This window comes from Trachypithecus francoisi, unplaced genomic scaffold, assembly GCF_009764315.1.
Source record: "Trachypithecus francoisi isolate TF-2019V2 unplaced genomic scaffold, Tfra_2.0 Lachesis_group0, whole genome shotgun sequence".
Taxonomy (NCBI): Eukaryota; Metazoa; Chordata; class Mammalia; order Primates; family Cercopithecidae; genus Trachypithecus; species Trachypithecus francoisi.
In genome coordinates this window covers 56,074,294-56,097,255 of record NW_022681453.1, presented here as the reverse complement: position 1 = coordinate 56,097,255, position 22,962 = coordinate 56,074,294, and the positions used below count along the sequence as shown (strand labels likewise).

General features: G+C 42.1%; 1 protein-coding gene across 2 annotated transcripts in view; it reads right to left on the bottom strand.

Annotated features, from left to right (window-relative positions):
• The window catches only part of SYN2 (synapsin II), a 192,796-nt gene that overhangs the window by 42,060 nt on the left and 127,774 nt on the right, over positions 1-22,962 (bottom strand). For both annotated transcript variants that reach the window (XM_033210706.1, XM_033210705.1), the window contains exons 2-4: positions 7,704-7,761; positions 6,403-6,494; positions 2,571-2,727 (exon numbers count right to left, since the gene is read on the bottom strand). In XM_033210706.1, the coding sequence (XP_033066597.1) occupies positions 2,571-2,727; positions 6,403-6,494; positions 7,704-7,761 (307 nt within the window). The remainder of the gene's footprint in view (positions 1-2,570; positions 2,728-6,402; positions 6,495-7,703; positions 7,762-22,962) is intronic.

Here is a 22,962-nt window from a genome sequence, read left to right as displayed (position 1 = left end):
CCAAATTTGTCCACTCCCATGAACAAGCGGAGAACAATATGTAAAATGTCATTCATGTGGCAGCTGCTTAGTGAAACTGAAGGGAGAACTTGGGGTCTGGCCAGGGTGCCCTGCTGTTCTCATGCAGTGCCCAAGGCAATGTGTTCAGCTTGTGAATGGGTGAGAGTGTGACCCCTCACCAGATCCCAGATCCCGGAAGGAGCAAAGCCCTAGCCACAGGCTCTCCCCATTCTTCCTGCCCTGGCCTCTGGCACAGTTTAGGAAAATAAAACAGGGAACAAATTATTTTTTTTCTTTTTTATTTTTCAGACTGAGTCTTGCTCTGTCGCCCAGGCTGGAGTGCAGTGGCGCAATCTTGGCTCATTGCAAGCTCCACCTCTGGGGTTCATGCCATTCTCCTGCCTCAGCCTCCCGAGTAGCTGGGACTACAGGTGCCCGCCACCACACCCAGCTAATTTTTTTGTATTTTTAGTAGAGACGGAGTCTGGATGGTCTCGATATCCTGACCTCGTGATCCACCTGCCTTGGCCTCCCAAAGTGCTGGGATTACAGGCATGAGTCACCACGCCCGGCCACAAATTTCTTTAAGAGAACCCATATACTAGGAGCCCGTAACAACCAGGCCGTCAAAGTGGTGGCAGCTGCTACTACTATTCCCAGTTTGTAGATGAAGAAACTGGGGCACAGGTTCAGTCAGAGGGTTGATAAGTAGTGAAATCACCCAGAAAAAGCTGCTAATAGCTGGATCATCCTGTGTGGCTACGAGAGTCAAATTCTGACAAGTGCCGGGGGTGCATGTGGGTTAGGACATGTGTGCAGTAGGAAAGACATGTGACTGAGGAGAAAAGAGAGGTCCACAAAAAAGACACTTGGTGAAGGTCTCACATATGCTCTTCTGTGATTAGCAACATACTAAAATCACACACTCTGTTAGTGTGTTTCTGAAGAATCTAGGATTCCAGATGCCTCAGGCCACGCAGAGGGAAAGGTTGAACAAGTGGAGCTTGGGAACCCAACCCCCTCCTTAACCATGGCAGCTCCCAGTCCTCCTGACTCCTTGTCCATTGATCTTTCTCTTACACTCCAAGCTCTCCCTGGCTTCCAAAGGAGAAAGAAAGCTGTTAGTTCCAGGGTGAAAAAAAAGATCAAGAGCAGAGGTGACCGATGTGTTTGGTTAACACACACACACACACACACACACACACCCTTCAGCTCTCTGAGTGGTGTAAAGGTGTGGAGTTCAGAAACTTCACAATTAGCCATAAGTGCCAGGAACCTTGGCAATCCAGGGTGTGTGACAGCTGAAATTCCACTTTTACAAAACAAGAAAGGCATACTGCATCTTGAGGTCCAGAAGTCCCTCTGAGGGGCCTGGAAGATGCAGGGCCTGGATCCCACCCTTTTACCTGGGGGAAGGGGGCCTCACTTGCCACCCATGGCTTGCTACCGAAGTTATAAACGGATTCCAATGAGTTGATGCTGGGGAGGCCTGCATACTGCAAGCCAATGAGGATGTGATTAGGGGCAGGTGTTACCTTCTGAGAGGGTCAGCCTGGAGTAGCAGAGCCAGCAGAGGCGCTGGGTCCCCTCAGTGGTTGGAGGGGAAGCCAGAGTGCCCCCAAAGCCATAAGTCACTCTCCCTCCTAGCCCCACTTTTTCTATCTGCCTAAAAGTTTCCACTGCCTTCCTAGATTTCCAAGTTGGCCAAGAAAGAGAAAACCAGATCAGTTTCTTCCTTATATAGGAGCCTCAATCAGTGGGAGAGTCAGTGGGATGTAGAGAAATCCTGGCACTATAACTTTGGCAAGTTACTTAATCCTTTTTGGGTCTTGTTTCTCTGTAAAAAGTGATAATAATGATAATAATATCTTCCTTGTAAGGTGAGAATTACATGAAATTAACGTAGAAAAATCTCAGAAACTGGCATCCTATAGTAAGTAGTTTTCTACACCTTACTTTCCTTCTTTAATTTTCATATCTCTATCATGAAAGGTTAAGGTCAGAGTTAGGGTTAGGCTTTGATGATCTCCAAGGACACTTCTAGTTCATAAGTATTTGATTCACATGCATGTGGATAAATTTCATTTTCAGGTTGCTTAACCACTTGGTAGGAGTCTGTCACTACCTCTGAGTTGGACTATTCCCTTGGTTGTCACTGGGCTCAGGCCATTCTAAAAGTTTGATCATTCTAGGAGGCAAGAAACAGACATTTTTATCATTGCAACCTATGGCCAAGGGCAGAGCCTACAGACCTATAAGGGCTTCTTCATGGTCTCTTTGTATGACTTTGTTGTGAGGCCAAAGGTCCACTCTGCAGCAAAGGTGCCCAGCCTGTGACAGGTGATGCTGTGCTATTGTGATGACCTGCCCTCCCCCATGTCCCAGGGGAAGCTCCTCTCACATCCTCTTAGCTGGGGCCTACTGCATCTTAAGGACCCTTCTAGGGGCCTGGGAGATGTAGGGACCCTTCTGGGGCTGGGGCCTACTGCATTTTGAGTCCCTCCTAGGGACCTGGGAGATGTAGGGCCTGGAACCTACCCTTTTACTTGGGGGAAGGGGGCCTCACTCACCACCCATGGCTTGTCACAGAAGTTGTATATGGATTCCAGTGAGTTGATGCTGGGGAGGCCTGCATACTGCATGCCAATGATCAGGTGGCGGAAGTCCTCATTTTCCGCCATGCCAAATGCATGCTGTCGGATGAGCACGAAGTCTGGCCGGAAGGACCTGGCAAGAAGGTAGAGGCAGGTTTGCCATTAACCAGCACTTCAGGCCATATATCATTTTGGTTCCCATTTCCAAAACCCAAGATAGAGAAGAGGGCTTAGGAACCACCTAGTCCAAGCCCCTCATTTTACTGTTGTTATTTTAGAGACAGGTCTTACTCTGTCACCCAGGCTGGAGTGCAGTGGCACAACCATAGCTCACTATAACCTCAAACTCCTGGGTTCAAGTGATCCTCCTACCTTAGCCTGCTAAGTAACTAGTACTACAGGCACAAACCACCATGCCCAGCTAATTCTTTGTTTTTTGGAGAGAGAGGGTCTTACTATGTTGCCCAGGCTGTTCTCGAACTCCTGGGCTCAAGTGATCCTCCTGGCTCAGCCTCTCAAGTAGCTAGGACTATAGGCACGTGCCACGACCCCTGGCTAATTTTTTCATTTTTTGGAGAGATGAGTTCTCACTATGTTGCTCAGGCTGGTCTCAAACTCCTGGGCTCAAGTCATTCTTCTACCTCAGTCACCCAAAGCGCTGGGAGTGCACACATGAGCAATGGTTGTAATTTTATTATTATTATTCCTTTCTGGACTGGGAAATGGGATATTACGGTACTTTCCTTTTTTGTTTGTTTGTTTGTTTGTTTGTTTTTTGAGACAAGGTCTTGCTCTGTCACCCAGGCTAGAGTGCAGTAGCGTGATCTCAGCTCATTGCAACCTCCGCCTCCCGGGTGCAAGCAATTCTTGTGCCTCAGCCTCCCAAGTAGCTGGAATTACGGGCACACACCAATACATTCAGACAATTTTTTAGAGTTTTAGTAGAGATGGGGTTTCGCTATGTTTGCCACGTTGGACAAGCTGGTCTTGAACTCCTGGCTTCAAGTGATCTGCCCACCTTGGCCTCCCAAAGTGCTGGGATTACAGGTGCAAGCCACCACGCCTGGCCAATATTATGGTACTTTCCAAAGGAGATTTGAGGAACAGAATTCTGACATTCCCTCTCTCCTCTGGGCTAAGCATTGCCTTTTTCTAAGGTACAAATACCCTTAGGAGCGAAGAAACACTTTTAGACTCTCACACCTTAAGTGAAAAAGATTTTTCCTTGACTTCATGAGGCAGTTAAGAGCCTGAAGCTCCTTGTGGCTTTCGAGTTGGAGCTCAAAGCAGGTCCTGGAAAACTGAAGAGAACAGTACTTGGCTGCCTTCACCACACTGCCACAGTGGTCCCTGATCTCAGTGTTCTTTTCTAAGTCCTTAAAGCTGCTCCTTAAAATAGGCAATGCCCTCATCAGGCCCCCAGGAGAGCAAGGGGCCAGGCTGGCTGAGGACAGATGCCAGAGTTCCCAATGTTATTCTTCCAAAGCGGACGCTAGGGAGGGGTACAAATATTTTTCGCAGAACTGAGGTTGAGCAACAGCTACAGGAAGCCCTGAGAGTACAGAATGTTCCCATGCATGGGAAAGCTTCTGCATTTCCCCTCTAGCCAGCAAAGCTTCTAGCCACGGCTATTCCAGAGGACCAAGGCCCCTGTTTTCACGCCTGAGCTTCAGAGAAACTCCACCTTCCCAGAGAGTCAGTTCTGTGGCAGCATCTATTCCCAAGGCGCTAAGCCTCAGTAGATTCATATGATATACAATGACCTACTTGGTTCTCTGCCCAGGCAGCCATTGCCCACCACCTCCAGCCCAAGCCCCACCCAGGCTCAGAGATTAATCTTTTAAAGTGAGGGTGGAAGGAGCCTTCCTTGGCCACTCAGAGGACTTAAGCTTTCACACCGTTGGTGGGAAATGTAAATTAGTACAACTTCTACAGAAAACAATATAGAGATTTCTCAAAGAACTAAAAGTAGAACTACCAGATGACCCAGCAATACCACTACTGGGTATTTACCCAAAGGAAAAGAAATCATCATATTAAAAGACACTCACACTCATATGTTTATTGTAGCACTATTCACAATAGCAAAGTCATGGAATCAACCTAAAGTGTCCATCAGTGGATGACTGGATGAAGAAAATATATATAGTACACACCATGGAATACAATATAGCCATTAAAAAAAATAAAATCATGTATTTTGCAGCAACAAAGGTGGAGCTGGAGGCCATTATCCTAAGTGAAATAACTCAGAAACAGAAAATCAAATACTGCATTTCTCACTTATAAGTGGGAGCCAAATAATGGGTACACATAGACATACAGATGGAAAAAACAGACACTGGGGACTCCAAAAGAGGGGAGGATGAAAGGAGGATGAGGGCTGAAAAATTATCTATTGGATATGATGTTATTTGGGTGATGGAACACTAGAACCCCAAACTTCACCATTACATAATATACCCGTGTAACAAATCTGTACAAGAATCCCCTCAATCTATTAAACAAACAAACAGACAGACAGAAACATGGCATCTGTTAGAGCTGCTCTGACCTTCTTGTGTCGCAGTTCTGGGAAGTTGGCACCAGCTGTATGCCTGAGATACAACTCCAATCCTGCACCCCAGTTACAGGAATTGAGCTGTACACTGTGGTCAGCCCCTGAGTTCCTACCCTGGTACCCAGAAGGGCCTGCCTTGATTCTTGCCCTGCTACTGGGCCTCTCTGTCACCACCTGCTTATGTTCAAGCATCCCCATTACCCTCTCTACCTACAGCTGGAGGAGCCCATCCATTTTCTCTTGTAGGAGCTACCTGAGCTCACTCCCCACCCGGATGGACATCTCTTTTTCTGTCTTCTTCCTTGATCTTCAGAATGGATAAGCTCATATTTCCTGTTGTTAGGTCCCAGACACTTCCAGTCTGGCCTTCCCTGTCACCAACCCAGTTCCTGTTGGACACTGGAAGCCTGTCAGGTTACTGTAGATTGAGGTAGAGAAGAGAGTGAGGTGAAATCTCTTCTTGAAACAAGACTGATGTCTGAAAGCCTGAAGCCATACTGAGCTCCTGGGAAGAATAACACTTGTTGAAACCATTTCCCACTGCCCCCTCTCCCCGCTTGACCACCTTCCAACCTGGAATTCTCATTACCTCCCTCACAAAATTCTGTGAGTATGACAACATCACATCTATAAGGCATCCAGCATACCACCTGGCATGTAAGTGCTCAATAATTGCTTATTTTCTTCTACCCACCATGTCTCTTCTAGCCCTAGGTTTTTCTATCAGACTTAGGAGTTCCCAGGAATGAGGAATATAGAAAGAATACAGGATGGAGAGTCAAGGGATCTCACATAGAAGACACGGCTCTGCCATAACTCACTAGGGGAACCTAAGCAAATCAATGTAAAATGGAAGGCTGAACTACATCAGACATTTTCAGGTTTGTTTGTTTGTTTTAAAGCAATGGAACCCTGTTTTCCAACGGAAATGTATGCAGGATAAAAGCACGGAGCTGCACTGGCTGAAGGGGTAGGGGGAATAATCCTATAAGGAATCCAGTTGTCTCTAAGTGAGCTCTGAGTCTGTGAAGCTTAAGTTGCTTTCGCTACCACTGGACTAAGCTCAGCGAGAAGCTGGTTTTCTCTGCCTTTTCTACTACTTTTGCAGAACACACATCATTAAGTTCAATATACCATACATAGCACTGCTATCTCACTCCAACACCTGACTTAGAAACCACCTCTTTGAGCCAGAGGTAGTAACTCTGGAGACAGTCATAATGACCCTGAGTTCAGAAAGACCCTTACCGGACAACCTTTGTGCCATTCCGGAGAACCTGCATATCCACAGCATAGGTGCCATCTGCATGGGCCACCAGGTTGAGCTCTGAAAATTCTGCCTGGAAAATAATAACAGGGGAATAAGTTCACAATCCTGACTTTGGCAAGTCCTCTACATAGCAGCAGCAAGATCCCCACCACCAAATATTTATATACAGTTTTCAAAACATGTTCACATACTGAGTCTAATTCTCACAGCAACACTGTGATGAAGGTGGGACAGAGATAATTATCCCCATTTACCAAAGGAGGAAATTGAGCCTCAGAGCAGTTAAGTAACTTTTCAGGACAAACAAAACTTATTATTGGCAGAGAAAGGAGCAAAAATCCGGTCCTCTAACTCCCAGCCCAGCATCCTTTGTGCTGGCTCTTTACAGAGCGAAAATGTGGACTGAGACAAGTGTCCTTTTATCAGTTTCAATATAAAAGCACAAGGTTTAAATTTAGCCAACTAGGTTTTAGTTCTGCTTCCCCCTACACAGCTGTATAAAACATTAAGCAAGTTACTTGTCCTCCCTGGGTTTCAGTTTTCCCGATCTATAAAATGGGAATAATTTTTATCAATCTTGCCTATCTAACAAGTTGTTTGAGGACAGTCAGTAAATCATAACACACTGTATAATGAATGATGAGTAACTTCTTTTATCACATAGGAAATACATGCATTGTTGAAACTGAACATCCTCCTCTTCCCCAAATGGACCCAATCACTATTTACTATGAAGCAAAGGATGAAGGAAGGTTAAAAAAAAAAAAAAAGAAAGAAAGAAAGAAAGAAAAAAGGGCTTTCAGTGCTTCACTGTATTAAGGAAGTGTTCTTTTCTACGTTTCCTCTAAAGTATAGCCTCAGGCCCAGAGGAACCATCACTGGGGGCAGCATACCTGAATGGCAGACATGTGCCTACCAAGAAGTATCTTGCCACCAACAATATGGAGGTAAAGTGCAATGTCCTGGGAAGACATTCCTCTAAGGTTTTCCTCACTCTGGGAAACTTACACTGCAAGAGGGTCCTAAGAACCAAACTGTTTGCTCATCTACAGTCACCAGAGCCATAAAAAGGAATCAGAGAAATGAAAAGATGCAGACCCCAGGACCATCCTCACAGAGAGAAAGGTCCTGGGGAAAGGACAGGAGAGAGAGGAAATGCAGAGTCCAGAACCCAATGATGGACACAGTATTCCACTCAGCAGAATGACATGGTTCACTCTGGCATGCCAAGAAGAAACCGTGATGATGCAGATGCAGCTCTGGGCTTCAGGCTGATTACCTGTTCCACCTTGATATCATAATCTCCAAGGACTTTTTTGCCCCGAAAGCACTTGGCCCTGGAGAAAGGAATAAACCCACACAAATTAGTTTTGTGCAAGTATTTAAAGTCAGACATTTACTATTACAAAGAAGAGGACCACAGCAGACAGATCTCCAGAATGAGGGTCAAGAGACCTGGGTTCTGAACCTCATTCTGCTATGAGATTACCCCAAGACAAACCATTCCCTCTCTTTTAGCCTCAATTTACCCATCTATAAAATAATCCAAAACATCCTTTCATTATTGGGTTTTGTCATAACATCTCTGGTCTTTTGGCTATAAAACGCATCTAGAAATAAGGATTTCCCCAATGTTATTCTTAGTAAAGGCTAGGTCAGCTTTATACATCTCTATAATTTTCTTTTTTCCTTGATCTTTCATTTTACTATGGTTTTCTATTTGGTATCCACCCTTGGATTTCTAGTTTTTAAAGAAACTGTTATCACTTTACTTCTTCATACCCACGCAAAGAGGACCCGAGGCAATTATTAATTTAAAAATATAGGCCGGGCGCAGTGGCTCAAGCCTGTAATCCCAGCACTTTGGGAGGCCGAGACGGGCAGATCACGAGGTCAGGAGATCGAGACCATTCTGACGAACACGCTGAAACCCCGTCTCTACTAAAAAAATACAAAAAACTAGCCGGGTGAGGTGGCGGGTGCCTGTAGTCCCAGCTACTTGGGAGGCTGAAGCAGGAGAATGGCGTAAACCCAGGAGGCGGAGCTTGCAGTGAGCTGAGATCCGGCCACTGCACTCCAGCCTGGGCGACAGAGCGAGACTGCGTCTCAAAAAAAAAAATAAAATAAAATAAAAAATAAAAAATATAACCAACAAAATAAGGATTAAGGAACAATCAATGAATGCGAGGAAATTAATTAGATCAAAATAGAAAGCAGCGGGAAAAGACTAAGGAAAGCTACTGCATTTGAACACAAAACTTAGCCCATATTTCTGAGCAGTCAAGAAAATGGGTCAAGGTGAGTTACACAGTACACAGTATCTTCCCAGTTTGTCACAGATCTGGAGGACCCTCACATTAATGCATTAATTAATCCCCTGTAATAAGTAATTAGTCCCTTATAAGCAGATATTTTTATACTTACATTAATTCCTACTTTGCTTCTAACCTGCCCCCACTACATTAGATTTCCTTATCTGTCCATTTCAGCTGGTTCTCCATTTGTCAAAAGGGCCTTTCCACTCTCTACCTGTTAGGTAAGTTGAGCTTGCTTTTCCAGTGTTTGAAATTTCCAACTGTAATATTTCATTGGAGATTTTTTGGGAGTCTCTCCCCAAAATAAAGGAATAAACCAATATTTATTGGTCATCATGTTCTAGGAATTACACGCGAGTTGTTTTCAAGAACATCTCATTTAGTCCTAACAACGTGTAAGATATGGAGAAAGATCTTCACTTCAGAAACAAGGAAACCAAGATTCAGAATTGAAAATGGTGTATTCAAGGCCCTATAGCAAGTTATTGGCAGAGCCAGTGTTCACAGCCAAGTCTGTGGCACTCTGAGCCCACTGCCCTACACATTGCAGGCACTGTCTCCCTCTATTGATCTAGTCTCTCCTTCTCTGCTCACACCACCACAAAAACGGACTTGCCCTGTGTGTGCTGCATTGCATTTGTTCCCATTTTCCTTCTTCCACTCACAAGGGACTTAATGATGTGAGCACTAGTCCCACTACAAATACTTCCTAGCCTGGTTCCTGTCAACTACCCGGGACGAGGCCAGGCTGTTTCCTTTTCTTTATGGGTTCTGGAACACCCCGTTCTAGGAAGTTGTCATTTGTCCTATCCAAGTCCCTGGCCACCCTCAAATTGCTCCTCTGAGGCACTCAGCCATCCTGGAGCTGGACCACTTAAGTCCATCCCCCACCTCTGCCCCAATTTCTTATTAAGCTTCACACCAGCTTGTTTCCAGGACCCTGATCAACATTCACAGCTCAGCGAGCCCCTCAGGCAGGGGCCTGTAGTATATTCCTGTAGTATATATATTTCTTTGGCTACCATTGCATTTTATTTACAGGTTTAACTAATAGAGTCTAGTGTGGCACTATCACTTCTCTACAGACCTTAGACTCTGCAGGTTTGTGTCCATGACTATAAAAAGGAGGAACTGGAGTGAATGACCCATGAGATCCCTTTCTTTCATTGGTGAGGTATGTCTACCTTGTTATCAGCAATGCTTTTCTGATGCTTCCTCCTATTTTCCTGTCTCAAAATAGCTCTCCTTCTGTGAGTTAAATCTTAGAGACATAAACAATAACCTCTCATTTGGTACAATGCTGTGCATTTGCAAAGCACGTTCCTCGCCTTAGTTGTTCCTCACAACTCTGTGAAGGAGCCAGGAGAGACAGTGTGGTCCATTTGGCTGATGGGGAAACTGGAGCCCAGGACAATTAAATAACATGCCCAAATCAGAAAAGTTCATGGAAGTTAAGGCTAGAACTAAGAGTTTACATCTAGGTGCTTAAATGCTGCCAAGTTTCTTAATTCACTCATTTATTTTGTGGGTTTTGAACACTGATATTGAAGTATATTTATAGATTCTGGCTGGGTTTTTCTGCCACTTCCTGCACCTGCCCACTGACCAAGTTGGCTAATGAACTGTTTTCATGCCTTCCCTCCTCCCCCACCTCTCTAGCTATCCTAATGCCTTTTCCTTAAGGTAATCTGTCCTGTTGGAAATCTTAGTGTGTGTTTCCTGGCCCAAGGTCACTGACCTCTCTTGGCTGAGCCACAACCTTATAGAAAAGGAGCCAAGATGGCCGGTAGATGAGGTACAGAGCCCTCTTCTGGAGAATGAGCACATCCTTGCAGCTCCAGGCTCTTGGACATTTTGATTCTAGGTATTTTCATGAAGAATTGTGTAATTTGCTAGCAAATGATAGAAGTATTTCCTGATACTAAGAGAACACTAGTACAGGGCAGTGTGCTAGAATCCAGAGGATGGGCTCTGGAATCACAATCTAGGGTGTGAATTCTAGCTGTACCCTTTCCTGGTTGTGTGACCTTAGGGAGGCTTAAATTTTTTTAAAAAATAGTATATCATGTGGTTAAACTAATCAATCTATCTATAAAATTATATAAGAGGATAAAACAAAAAGTAAAATGTCCTTTTTTCCCATTCCTCTCTTATCACATATACTTCCGATGATCAATTATAAGCATATACTTCCAGTGGAGGGGGGAAAATGTGTGGATATACCTGCACACATATATGCTTCAAACATATACATATGGCATGCTATATAAATTTTAAAAAATTTTTTGTTTTTTGCACTTAAAAATATATCTTAGTGATATGCTTTCAGCACATATTGATGGGCCTCTTCCTTTTTAATAGTTGCATGAAATTCCATTTGAAGGACATACAGTATTTATTGGTAAGCATTTATTGGTATTGGCATTATATATTGGTGAGCACATTAGATTTCTAGTTTCTTGTTTTTGCTATTACAAACAGTGCTACAAAGTCTTACATTTAAAAATATAGCCATAGGATAAATATTTTATGACGGAAACACTGGTGCAAGGAACAAACACAGTTATGGTTTTTGCTGATACTCCCAAACTGTCCCCCACCCCAGAAAAAAATGATACTACTCTTACCAGCATTTGAAACCCGCTTCCCTTAGTTTTCCCACATAGTCCCCTGCATACGATAGGAACAGATAAGATGCCCAGTATGGACTTTTTTTTTTTTTTGAGACAGGATCTTGCTCTGTTGCGCAGGCTGGAGTGCAGTGGTGCAATCATGGCTCACTGTCCAGTGATCCTCCTGCCTCAGCCTCCCGAGTAGCTGGAACTACAGGCACATGCCACCATGCCAGGCTAATTTTTAAATTTTGTTTTGTACAGACACGGTCTCACTATGTTGCCCAGGCTGTTCTTGAACCCCTGGGCTCAAGCAATCCTACCTTGGAATCTGAAAGTGCTGGTATATAGGAGTGAGCCACCATGCCCCGCCAATATGAACTTTCTGATTGGCAGTCTTGTTACATAAATCTAAATTCATCCCCTTGTGCTCAATCCTAAACAAAACCCAAGATGTACATCCTTGAAACACAGACTAAAAATATCTGTAGTGCCTGTGTTGTCAATTTCCCCCTATTGTAACATTTTTCTTAACAAGCCTAGCAGCTGAGGATCTATGTAAGTTTAATGGCTTGCAGCTTCCTTGATGGACCAGGTAATGAACCATCTCCCCTTATTGCTAAAATGAGCAAAAGCTTCTAGATTTAACTCGTTAATCAAGGAAGTGAATACCTTCATCAATTCCCATCCACCTACCAACTAGGGCTTGTGAGGCTGAGGAATACGATTCAGAGACTTCTCTCCTAACTCCCCCACAAAACTTGGCCCAAACCAGGCAAGCCTAGCTTAAATACGCCCTCTTTTATGCATGGGATAATGGAGAAAGAGTTCTAGAAATAGGAGCCAAGGAAGCCGAGTTCAGGCCTACTTCTACCATTTTTCAGCTGTGTGACTTTGGGCAAGTAATGCCTCTCTTAGTCTTAGTTGTGTCATTTATAAAATAGGGCTAATAGTGATCTTAATAGTGAACACCTGTGATGTACTAACTACTATTCTAAGTGTTTTATGTATTTTACCTCATTTAATAATATTTGGCTCACAGGTGGTTGTGAAGATTTAATGAAATCAGATGACATGAAAGTTTTGGAAATGCTGAAATTTATGCAAATATGAGGCACTGCTAGCAAAAAGCAGCAAACATATGCTGTTTTAATATGACTACGGCCAACATGGCTTCTTCCTTTTCTGAACTTTCATCACATTTATTGTCTGCTCATGATATTTGGCTCACAGCATCATCATCTGATACTACCTTTCAAGGTCGGTTGTCTGATAATCAGACACTGCTCCCCCACCTATGCCTCAGACCACTACATTATATAACAATGCTCCAGAGCAGGGATGATCCATATGTGAATCTTGGATTTTTCGGAAAATTTTTGATTTTAAATACTGATTATGTCCTATTGTTTGATTATATGCTCTAGGCCTGTACAAATATAATAATTATATCCATAAATTTCCAAATCCTTCACAGAGCTGTGACTTAGTAGCCTCACAATCAGGACTTGCTTATTAACTGGGATGTTAGGAGTGGTGGTTAGGGCTGGACCACTAGAGAAAACCAGAAGAGAGCACCCTCAGGACGGAGCCTATTTCTGCAGGCCCTGCCATCTTCTTCTCACATGTGTCAATCCTGACGGTCAAGTTCTTTCCTTCTTCTCCTTCCCCAAATGAAAATCTGTTTTCAATCTTTGTCTATATTGGAGCTAATGGACCTGAAACAGCCTAGAGTATAAATCCTCCCAAGATGACTAGAATTTGCATAAGTATCAAATCTCAGACTAGAAGATGACAGCACTAAAGATGGATTCACATACTCCAGAAAGCATTTAGGGAAGAAAAGACTTTGCCAGAGCTCTGGAAATAGTCCAGCACCTAGTAAATACCTAGCACTGTCTAGACATTTACCTTTAACAAGATGCTAGTTTCTGGCTCTTACTGACTCTGACTCAGGCCTTTTCTTTCAACCAAACATCTGAAGACTTCAAGAAGTTAGAAAATAAACTAGAAATAGTAGGAGATTCCTATTTCCCCACCTACACTGTTAGGGTAAAAATCAAGCCTGCCTGTCCTGGTGCAAGTTTGTTAGCACCTGCCGCCACCCACTGGCAAGATGAGTACTGCAGCTAATTGCAGTCAGCTCACCACTCACTGCACTGGCTGAATAGCCACAGACTCTACCGGCACAGGAGTATCCCTCCAGCTGCTTATTTGCTACTCTGAAAAACCATATCCGAAGATTAACTGTCTCTTCTAAAAAGTATGCATCCACTTCCCTCCCTCAAAGAAGCTGGATAGCTAGCTTTTGCAATCTATAGAAAGAAACGCTGTGATTTGTCAGTAAATTCAGCAAAAATTTACTGAGCACCCAGTGGTATAGGTGCTAGAACTATAAAAATTGGCAACCATAAGTGGTCACAAAGTACAGAAAGCACAGTCTACAAAAGGACACCAGTATCTATATGGCGGTTATTGCTAAATTCCCGCTCAACTCTTCAGATTTACATCTAGCATTCACATTTCCACCTTTCAATCTTTTCCTTTAAAAACAATTTTAAGCACACAACTAAAACAATAATGAAAGTTTCATATAGGCCAGGAGGATGTACAGTGGAAAGAAAGTTTCCTCTACCTTATATGTCAGTGGAGAGACAGAAACAAAAATAAAAGATTGTAATTCAGGGTATCAACTGTAGCAGACATACAAGTACAGCATTATGGGAACCCAAAAGAGGGAGCCATTCTCCCCGCCTGGAGAAATCTAGGAATGCTCCAGAAAGACTGAACTGAGTCTTAAAGAATGAGTAGGAATTAGCCACATAGGAAGGAGGATGTAGAATTGAAATGTAAGGGCAAAGGCACAGAAGCTTGGGTGAGGCTCTGAGCACTACAGAGGCCCAGCACACTGCTGGCTGAGCAGTGAAGACTGGAGATTCCTGAGGCAGGGAAGAGGCAGAACAAAGGGCTTTAAATGTCAGGTGGAGTCTCTGGGAATGAGGGCTAGTCTCCAAATGATTTTTTACAAGTTTTCATTGCAGAAATATCCTCAATAGTCATCAACATTTTACCAATCTTTTTCATCTATTACCCTCACTGTTTTTGTTGTTGAGACTACGGTTTGAGTATTTTAAAGCAAATCCCAAACATCATGTCATTTATCCTGTCAATTTTTAAGCATTCTCTCTGTTAATGATTCTTACTTGTATGATTTACAGTGGCAAAACAGACATAACATTTTCCATTTTAACCACTTTTACGTATACACTTCAGTGGTATTCACAATGTCGTGCAACCAACACCACTATCTATTTCTCTTTCTTTCTTTATTTTTTTGTATTGTATTTTTTATTTTGTTTTTTTTTTTAAGGAAGCATATTCTTTTTTTTATTATTATACTTTAAGTTCTAGGGTACATGTGCATAACGTGCAGGTTTGTTACATATGTATACTTGTGCCATGTTGGTGTGCTGCACCCATCAACTCGTCAGACTATCTATTTTTCAAAACTTTTTCATCATCCCAAACAAAAGCTCTGTACCCAATAAGCAATAAGTGCCCAGTCCCTTCTCCCCTCAGTCCCAGGTAATCTCTAATCTACTTTGTCTGTATTAATTTGCCTATTCTGGGATAATGACTTTTAAAATATAAGTACCATGCCATTGTCTCACCAAACAAAATTAACAATTTTTATTAACATCTTTACTGATCTGTATTCAAGTTTTCCCAACTGTCTCTGAATATACTCAAAGATTTTAAGCAGAGAGATCATATGGTCAGATATGCCTAAGATCTGAGAGACTGCTTTCTCTGGAATGTGGAGAAGACTGAAGGGAATGAATCAGTGCTTAAGATCATTTCAGAAGCCAGTGTAGTAACCAGACTTCAGGATTTTCTATTTTACTGGCACTTGGCACCTACTACACAGCACTCACCTGACAATTCAATTAATCACTTGATTGATTAGGCCTGGGAGGTTAGTAGTTAGCTGGGAAATGACAGCAACATTTAAAAAATCAGATTTAATGAAATGGCATAACACTTTATAGAACTCCCCCTGTAGATGTTCTGGAACAGAGACATAAATAAGGCCTCAAATAGTCAGGCCTTACATTGAAGGGGTTCTCAACTCAAATTTGGATTTGTTAAATAATTTATGGACCATAAAACTTTCAGTACCTGGAGAAATTTCTGTTATGGATAATTGGTTTGGTTCAGAATAAGAAACAAAGAATAGGAAGACATGAGTACTTTTCCAGATAAAGGCAACATTCTGTGGCTGGTCCTTGATATTATTAATTCACTGATTAAATTGTTATATCAAATGCTCTGCAAGTAAGGCACTTCTTACATAAAGAGCAAGCTGCATGGTGTCTTAGTTAACATTCATATAAATGATCTGGAAAACAGTGCATGGGGAAATTGCCAAGGTTGCCGATGGCATTCAGCTCTTCCAGGGATTAAAATGCCAAGATGATTAGGGGTAAACTGAAAGAAGATGTGGACGTGGGCAGAAAAGTGGCAGAGGAGTTTTAATGTGACTAAGTGTAAGAAAACACATTCAGGGGAAATAATCTTATCAGAGGATCATGAACTGGAATGCTCAACTACAATCCGGTAAAGAAACCTCGAATGACAGAAAATTGTTTCCTGAAGACAGTCCTGTGAGCTGTAACAGGCAAAAACCAAAAAGACAGAGAGAGTGAAAGGTGAAAAAATGTTAGTTATCACTAGAAAGCTTATGGAAATCCAACATAAAGGGCTACTCATGCCCTAACCCCATCTTGTACAAGCTGTAATGCTTTCCTGTTTGTGATACAGTGTATTAGGTCCACTCATCTGGACACAAGTGACATGATGAAAGTAGAAATGGTCCAGAGACAAATAGAACAAAATGAAACAGCTCTGATTTTAGTAAAGCTAAAATAATGAGTCTTCTTCAGTCTATAAAGGTACAGATACAAAGGCAACACACGGGTGTGTAGGAGGAGGGAAAGAAAAACCAAACAAACACTGAGTGACCCTATACAAATCAAATCACTCAGCTCAGACCACCAAAATTAATCCTCACAATATGCCTCTTACAAGAATGTCGTCTTCATGTTACTGGTTTTATAGAAAAATGAGGCTCAGAAGAATTAACTGACTTGCTTAAAGGTAGCAGTTAGTAGGTGGCAGAGCTAGTAAAATTAAATTCCAACTCTTTTGATGAGCAAGCTTAGAGACCATATACTTCCTTAGGTGAGGATTCTGCTCTATTCATTTTGTGTTACCAAAGCCTGTCCTACTGTTTGACACATGAAATGTTTATAGAGTTACTGAACACAGCTAGATATTTGGAGGTTAGTATCAGAGAGCAGCTGAGTGCTATGGCATGTGCCTGCAGTCCAAACCACCTGGGAGGCTGAGGCTGGAGGATCACTTGAGCCCAGGAGTTCAAGTCCAGCCTGGCCAACATGGTGAAACCCTGTCTCAAAAAAGAAAAAGGAAAAAAAAATCAAAGAGAACAACCAGGCTCAATCTGATACAGAGTCCTAGGCTTGAAGACCTTTGTGAATGCCCACTTAGTCCTTCTCTGGAGTTTATGAAATTTCATCAGGTGACCTGTGGGAGGCTTCAACAGCCTTATGTGGCAGATGAGATCCCTTAAGAAAAGCAGCAATTCCAAAGACCTGAAAATAACTAATTTCTATGTAAACATCCCAGCTGTGATTTCAGTTGGGAACAGCAAATCACTTTTTATGAACAGATTTTCTGAAGATCTCTATTTTGGGGAATAATTAAATGATGCAGTATCACAAGATAACGAGATTATCAAATACAGAAAAAAAAAAAATCCTGTAACTCAGGAGAACACATGACGGGAAGATTAGATGCATTTGTCTGTAATTATAGCGGAGCTACAGAACAGAATGCTTTGGAGTCATGGGACAGATTTTCTTTCCATGACTGGCTTATAAAATTAAATCACGCTGATTTGATATTGGAGCAAAGTGGGTCAGTTATCAAGTTTGCTTTGAAGAAAGAGCAGGCAAATATAATTTTGAAGATTTGGCTTTATTTTATGCCAGATATGCAAGGCTCCTAGCATCGTGAATAGTGCAGCTCTACCTCCACTGTACGGTCACGAATCACACCCACAGTCACAACTATCACCAGAGCTGCATGTTCCCATCCTTTGGTAGCAGTCTAGATACAAGGAAATGTCCTCCATGATCTGGCCTCACCCTTCTGTTTGAAACTAATCTCTCTTCTAAGTTTGCTTCAGAGTCTCCATAGGAATTACAAAAAGGCACCTCTTCTTCAGGATGCCTGCAGGACACCCTCCTGCACTAGGGCACTTGGATTGGTGAGCAGAATGTGGGGCTGCATCCCAGCCCCTACTTGTCTCCTCAGATAGATGTCCTCGTACAGTGAATAACCTGCATAAGCATATGCAGGAGCCCTGCCCTACTCCTTCTATAATTCAGACAGTTTCCCAACCCCTGTGCCTTGGACCACAGTGAAATCATCCCTGCCATCGTTCTTCAAGGTCCAAAAGTAGTTCTGCCTCCTTAGGAAATCTTCCCTGACCTCCCCTCCTGCAGTAGTTTCTCCTCCTTCTGGAAGCCTAGTCTGAGACCTGCTGATTTGTCAGTTTAAACAGATAGTCTAGTATCATCAGCTGATTTTTAATTTGTGTTTCTTTTCTCCACTGTATCAGAAGCCCCCTGATAGTGCATACTGTGTCTTATACTTCCTTCCTATTCTCCAACAACTCAACCTCACACTCACCACTGCCTTACACAAAGCACACCTATGACAGTTAATTTTATGTGTTAACTTGATTAGGTCACAGGTGCCCAGATATCTGTTTAAACATTCTTTCTAAAAGTGTTTGTGAGGGTGTTGCTGGATGAGATTAACATTTGAATGAGTAGACTGAGTCAAGCAGATTGCCCTCCCCACTGAGGATGGACATCATTTAACCCACTGAAGGTCTGATTAGAACAAAAATGTGGAGTACAGGAGAATTTGCTCTTTCTGCCTGTCTTCAAGCAAGCACTGTTTTACAGAAAAATAAGGCTCAGATGAATTAACTGACTTGCTTAAAGGCAGCAGTTACTACGTGGCAGAGCTAGTAAAATTTCTTTTCTTCTGCCTTTGGACTCAGATCAAAACTTACACCATTGGCTTTCCCAGTTCTCAGACCTTCAGACTTGGATCCCAACTATCATTAGCTCCCCGAGGTTTCCCGTTTGCCCACTGCAGATCTTGGGACTTCTCAGCCTCATAACTGTGAAAGCCAATTCTTTATAATACACACACACACACACACACACACACACACACACACACAGAGATGCATACACATCTCTCTGTGTATGTATGTACAGACACACATATACCTATGTATACTCACACACACACACGTATACACACACACTTGGGCTGCTATATCAAAATGCCATAGACTGGCTGGCTTAAACATTTATTTCTCATAGATCTGGAGGCTAGAAAGTCCAGATCAAGGTGCCAGCAGATTTAGTTCCTGGTGAGGGCACTCTTCCTGGCTTGCAGCTGCCTTCTCTGTGTCCTCACATGTGAAGGAGAGTGAGTAAGCTCTGGTCTCTCTTCTTATGAGGACACTAACACCATCGTGAGGGCCCCACTCTCATGACCTCATCTCAACCTAATCACCTCCCAAAGGCCCCACCTCCAAATACCATATTAGGGGTTAGGGCTTCAACATACAAATTTAGGGGACACAAACATTCAGCCCATAACAACACTCTTAGTAAAGACCTATTTTTTGATTCCCAGCAGAGGACACCTGCCCACCTGGGACTTAAGGGAACAAGGAACCGTAATACACAAAACAATATCACACAAAAATACATGATACATCAAATGACAAAAACGAATAGCCATTTACATGTTCTGGCTGGGGTATACACACTCCCTGAATCAAAATGAAGGAAGAGGGCCCTCCCCACTGTGTTACACAGAAACAAATTCTTCATGCCCACTCAGAAACGTTGCATTTTCATCAACTGCTGAGTGGCACAGTGGAAAGAGTGTGAATTTTAGAGCCAGACCAATCTGGGTTTACATCTCAGGTCCTCTACTTGCTCTCTGAACTTGGGCTTTTTTACTTCCTTGTTTCTTCATCTATAAGGTAAGGACAATACCCATTTCCAAAGTTTGTTAGAATTAAATGACTCTGCCTTTAATGTATTCCTGAAACATTATCTGTCCTCTTGGGCTTTTGTACTTCTTTCCCTCAGATTTTTGCATGTCCTGCATCTTTTTTAATGTGTAAGTCTCAGCTCACATATTCCATCCTATGTTTCTTTTTTTTTTTTTACTTCATGTGCTTAAATTTATTTATTTATTTATTTTATTTATTTTACTTTAAGTTCTAGGGTACATGTGCACAACATGCAGGTTTGTTACATATGTATACATATGCCATGCTGGTGTGCTGCACCCATTAACTCGTCATTTACATTAGGTATATTTCCTAATGTTAACCATCCCCCCTCTCCCCACCCCACAACAGGTCCCGGAGTGTGATGTTCCCCTTCCTATGTCCAAGTGTTCTCATTGTTCAATTCCCCCCTATGAGTGAGAACATGCGGTGTTTGGTTTTCTGTCCTTGCGAAAGTCTGCTGAGAATGATGGTTTCCAGCTTCATCCATGTCCCTACAAAGGACATGAACTCATCCTTTTTTTACGGCTGCATAGTATTCCATGGTGTATATGTGCCACATTTTCTTAATCCAGTCTATCATTGATGGACATTTGGGTTGGTTCCAAGTCTTTGCTATTGTGAATAGTGCCACAATAAACATATGTGTGTATGTGTCTTTATAGTAGCATGATTTATAATCCTTTGGGTATATGCCCAGTAATGGGACCTCTGGGTCAAATGGTATTTCTAGTTCTAGATCCTTGAGGAGTCGCCACACTGTCTTCCACAATGGTTGAACTAGTTTACAGCCCCACTAACAGTGTAAAAGTGTTTCTATTTCTCCACATCCTCACCAGCACCTGTTGTTTCCTGATTTTTTAATGATCGCCATTCTAACTGGTGTGAGATGGTATCTCATTGTGGTTTTGATTTGCATTTCTCTGATGGCCAGTGATGATGAGCATTTTTTGGATGGGGTGGTTTGATTTTTTTCTTGTAAATTTGTTTAAGTTCTTTGTAGATTCTGGATATTAGCCCTTTGTCAGATGGGTAGATTGTAAAAATTTTCTCCCATTCTGTAGGTTGCCTGTTCACTCTGATGATAGTTTCTCTTGCTGTGCAGAAGCTCTTTAGTTTAATTAGATCCCATTTGTCTAGTTTGGCTTTTGTTGCCATTGCTTTTGGTGTTTTAGTCATGAAGTCCTTGCCCATGCCTATGTCCTGAATGGTATTGCCTAGGTTTTCTTCTAGGGCTTTTATGGGTTTTAGGTCTAACATTTAAGACTTTAATCCAACTTGAATTAATTTTTGTATAAGGTGTATACGGAAGGGATCCAGTTTCAGCTTTCTACATATGGCTAGCCAGTTTTCCCAGCACCATTTATTAAATAGGTGATCCTTTCCCCATTTCTTGTTGTTGTCAAGTTTGTCAAAGATGAGATGGTTGTAGATGTGTGGTATTATTTCTGAGGGCTCTGTTCAGTTCCATTGATCTACATCTCTGTTTTGGTATCAGCACCATGCTATTTTGGTTACTGTTGCCTTGTAGTACAGTTTGAAGTCAGGTAGCGTGATGCCTCCAGGTTTGTTCTTTTGGCTTAGGATTGTCTTGGCAATGGGGGCTCTTTTTTGGTTCCATATGAACTTTAAAGTAGTTTTTTCCAATTCTTTGAAGAAAGTCATTGGTAGCTCGATGGGGATGACATTGAATATATAAAGTACCTTGGGCAGTATGGCCATTTTCACGATATTGATTCTTCCTATCCATGAGCATGGAATGTTCTTCCATTTGTTTGTGTCCTCTTTCATTTCATTGAGGAGTGGTTTGTAGTTCTCCTCGTAGAGGTTCTTCGCATCCCTTATAAGTTGGATTCCTAGGTGTTTTATCCCTGATGAACATCAATGCAAGAATCCTCAATAAAATACTGGCAAACTGAATCCAGCAGCACATCAAAAAGCTTATCCACCATCAGTGGGCTTCATCCCCGGGATGCAAAGCTGGTTCAACACATGCAAATCAATAAACGTAATCCAGCATGTAAACAGAACCAAAGACAAAAACCACATGATTTTGACATGCAGAAAAGGCCTTTGACAAAATTCAACAGCCCTTCATGCTAAATGCTCTCAATAAATTAGGTATTGATGGGACGTATCTCAAAATAATAAGAGCTATTTATGACAAACCCACAGCCAATATCATACTGAATGGGCAAAAACTGGAAGCATTCCTTTTGAAAACTGGCACAAGACAGGGATGCCCTCTCTCACCACTCCTAGTCAACATAGTGTTGGAAGTTCTGGCCAGGGCAGTCAGGCAGGAGAACAAAACAAAGGGTATTCAGTTAGGAAAAGAGGAAGTCAAATTGTCCCGGTTTGCAGATGACATGACTGTATATCTAGAAAACCCCACTGTCTCAGCCCCAACTCTCCTTAAGCTGATAAGCAACTTCAGCAAAGTCTCAGGATACAAAATCAATGTGCAAAAATCACAAGCATTCCTATACATCAATAACAAACAGAGAGCCAAATCATGCGTGAAATCCCATTCCCTCCGATGTTTCTACTGACTATCTGAACAAAAGTAGTTTCCTCTGTGCCCCCCTCCATCATTCTCTATATTATCTTCATAATATTCATTATTTCTATTTTGAAAATTTTTATTATTCTTCATTTTATTATTCTTCATTATTTCAAAAGAGAAATTTTTTCAACTACTTATTACCCATCTGCCCAACGAAAATGTAAGCTCCATGAGAACAGCGACCTTGTGGTGGTAGCCACTGTATCAATCCCATGCCCAGCTCTGTTACAATGCCTGGTACATGTTAGTGCCCTAAAGTGTGTTGAATGAGTAAATGAGAATGTAAAGTATCAAGTGCACCACAGCCACCCAATTTAGGTTTTTTTTTTTTTTCTCCTCTTTTTATGTAAAAACCACTGGGTTGAAAAAAAACGTTCCTGTGTGAGTTCTTTGAAATGGAGGGCATTTCAACAAAATGAATTCATTCTTTTAATGCTGATCAGGCAGTTATAAATATAGACAAATAATGTTTTTTCCAATGTATGATGAGACCATCCTCCATCTTAATGTTCTATTTTACGTATAAGTCAACAATTACTGAAGAATTTATACATTATTCACATCATAATATGAAAAATTAACAAGATAATATTCCCTCAGCCTTCTGAGAGGGAAAATTTTGCCTAGAGATCTTCTACTTATTTTACTTGTGAAGAAACAGAAGCCTGAAGAGAGGAAAATTTGACAAGTTCAAGATCAAACAACAGTTTGAGGCAGGCCATGTTCCCTTTCCATTCTACCATGCTGCCTCCTTACAGCAAGAAAGGTAACTCTCCTCCAAATTGAAGAAGACTGGAATTCAACACATAGAAATCCCTAAGTGATATAACAGGATGTAGAAACTGAGGACCTGA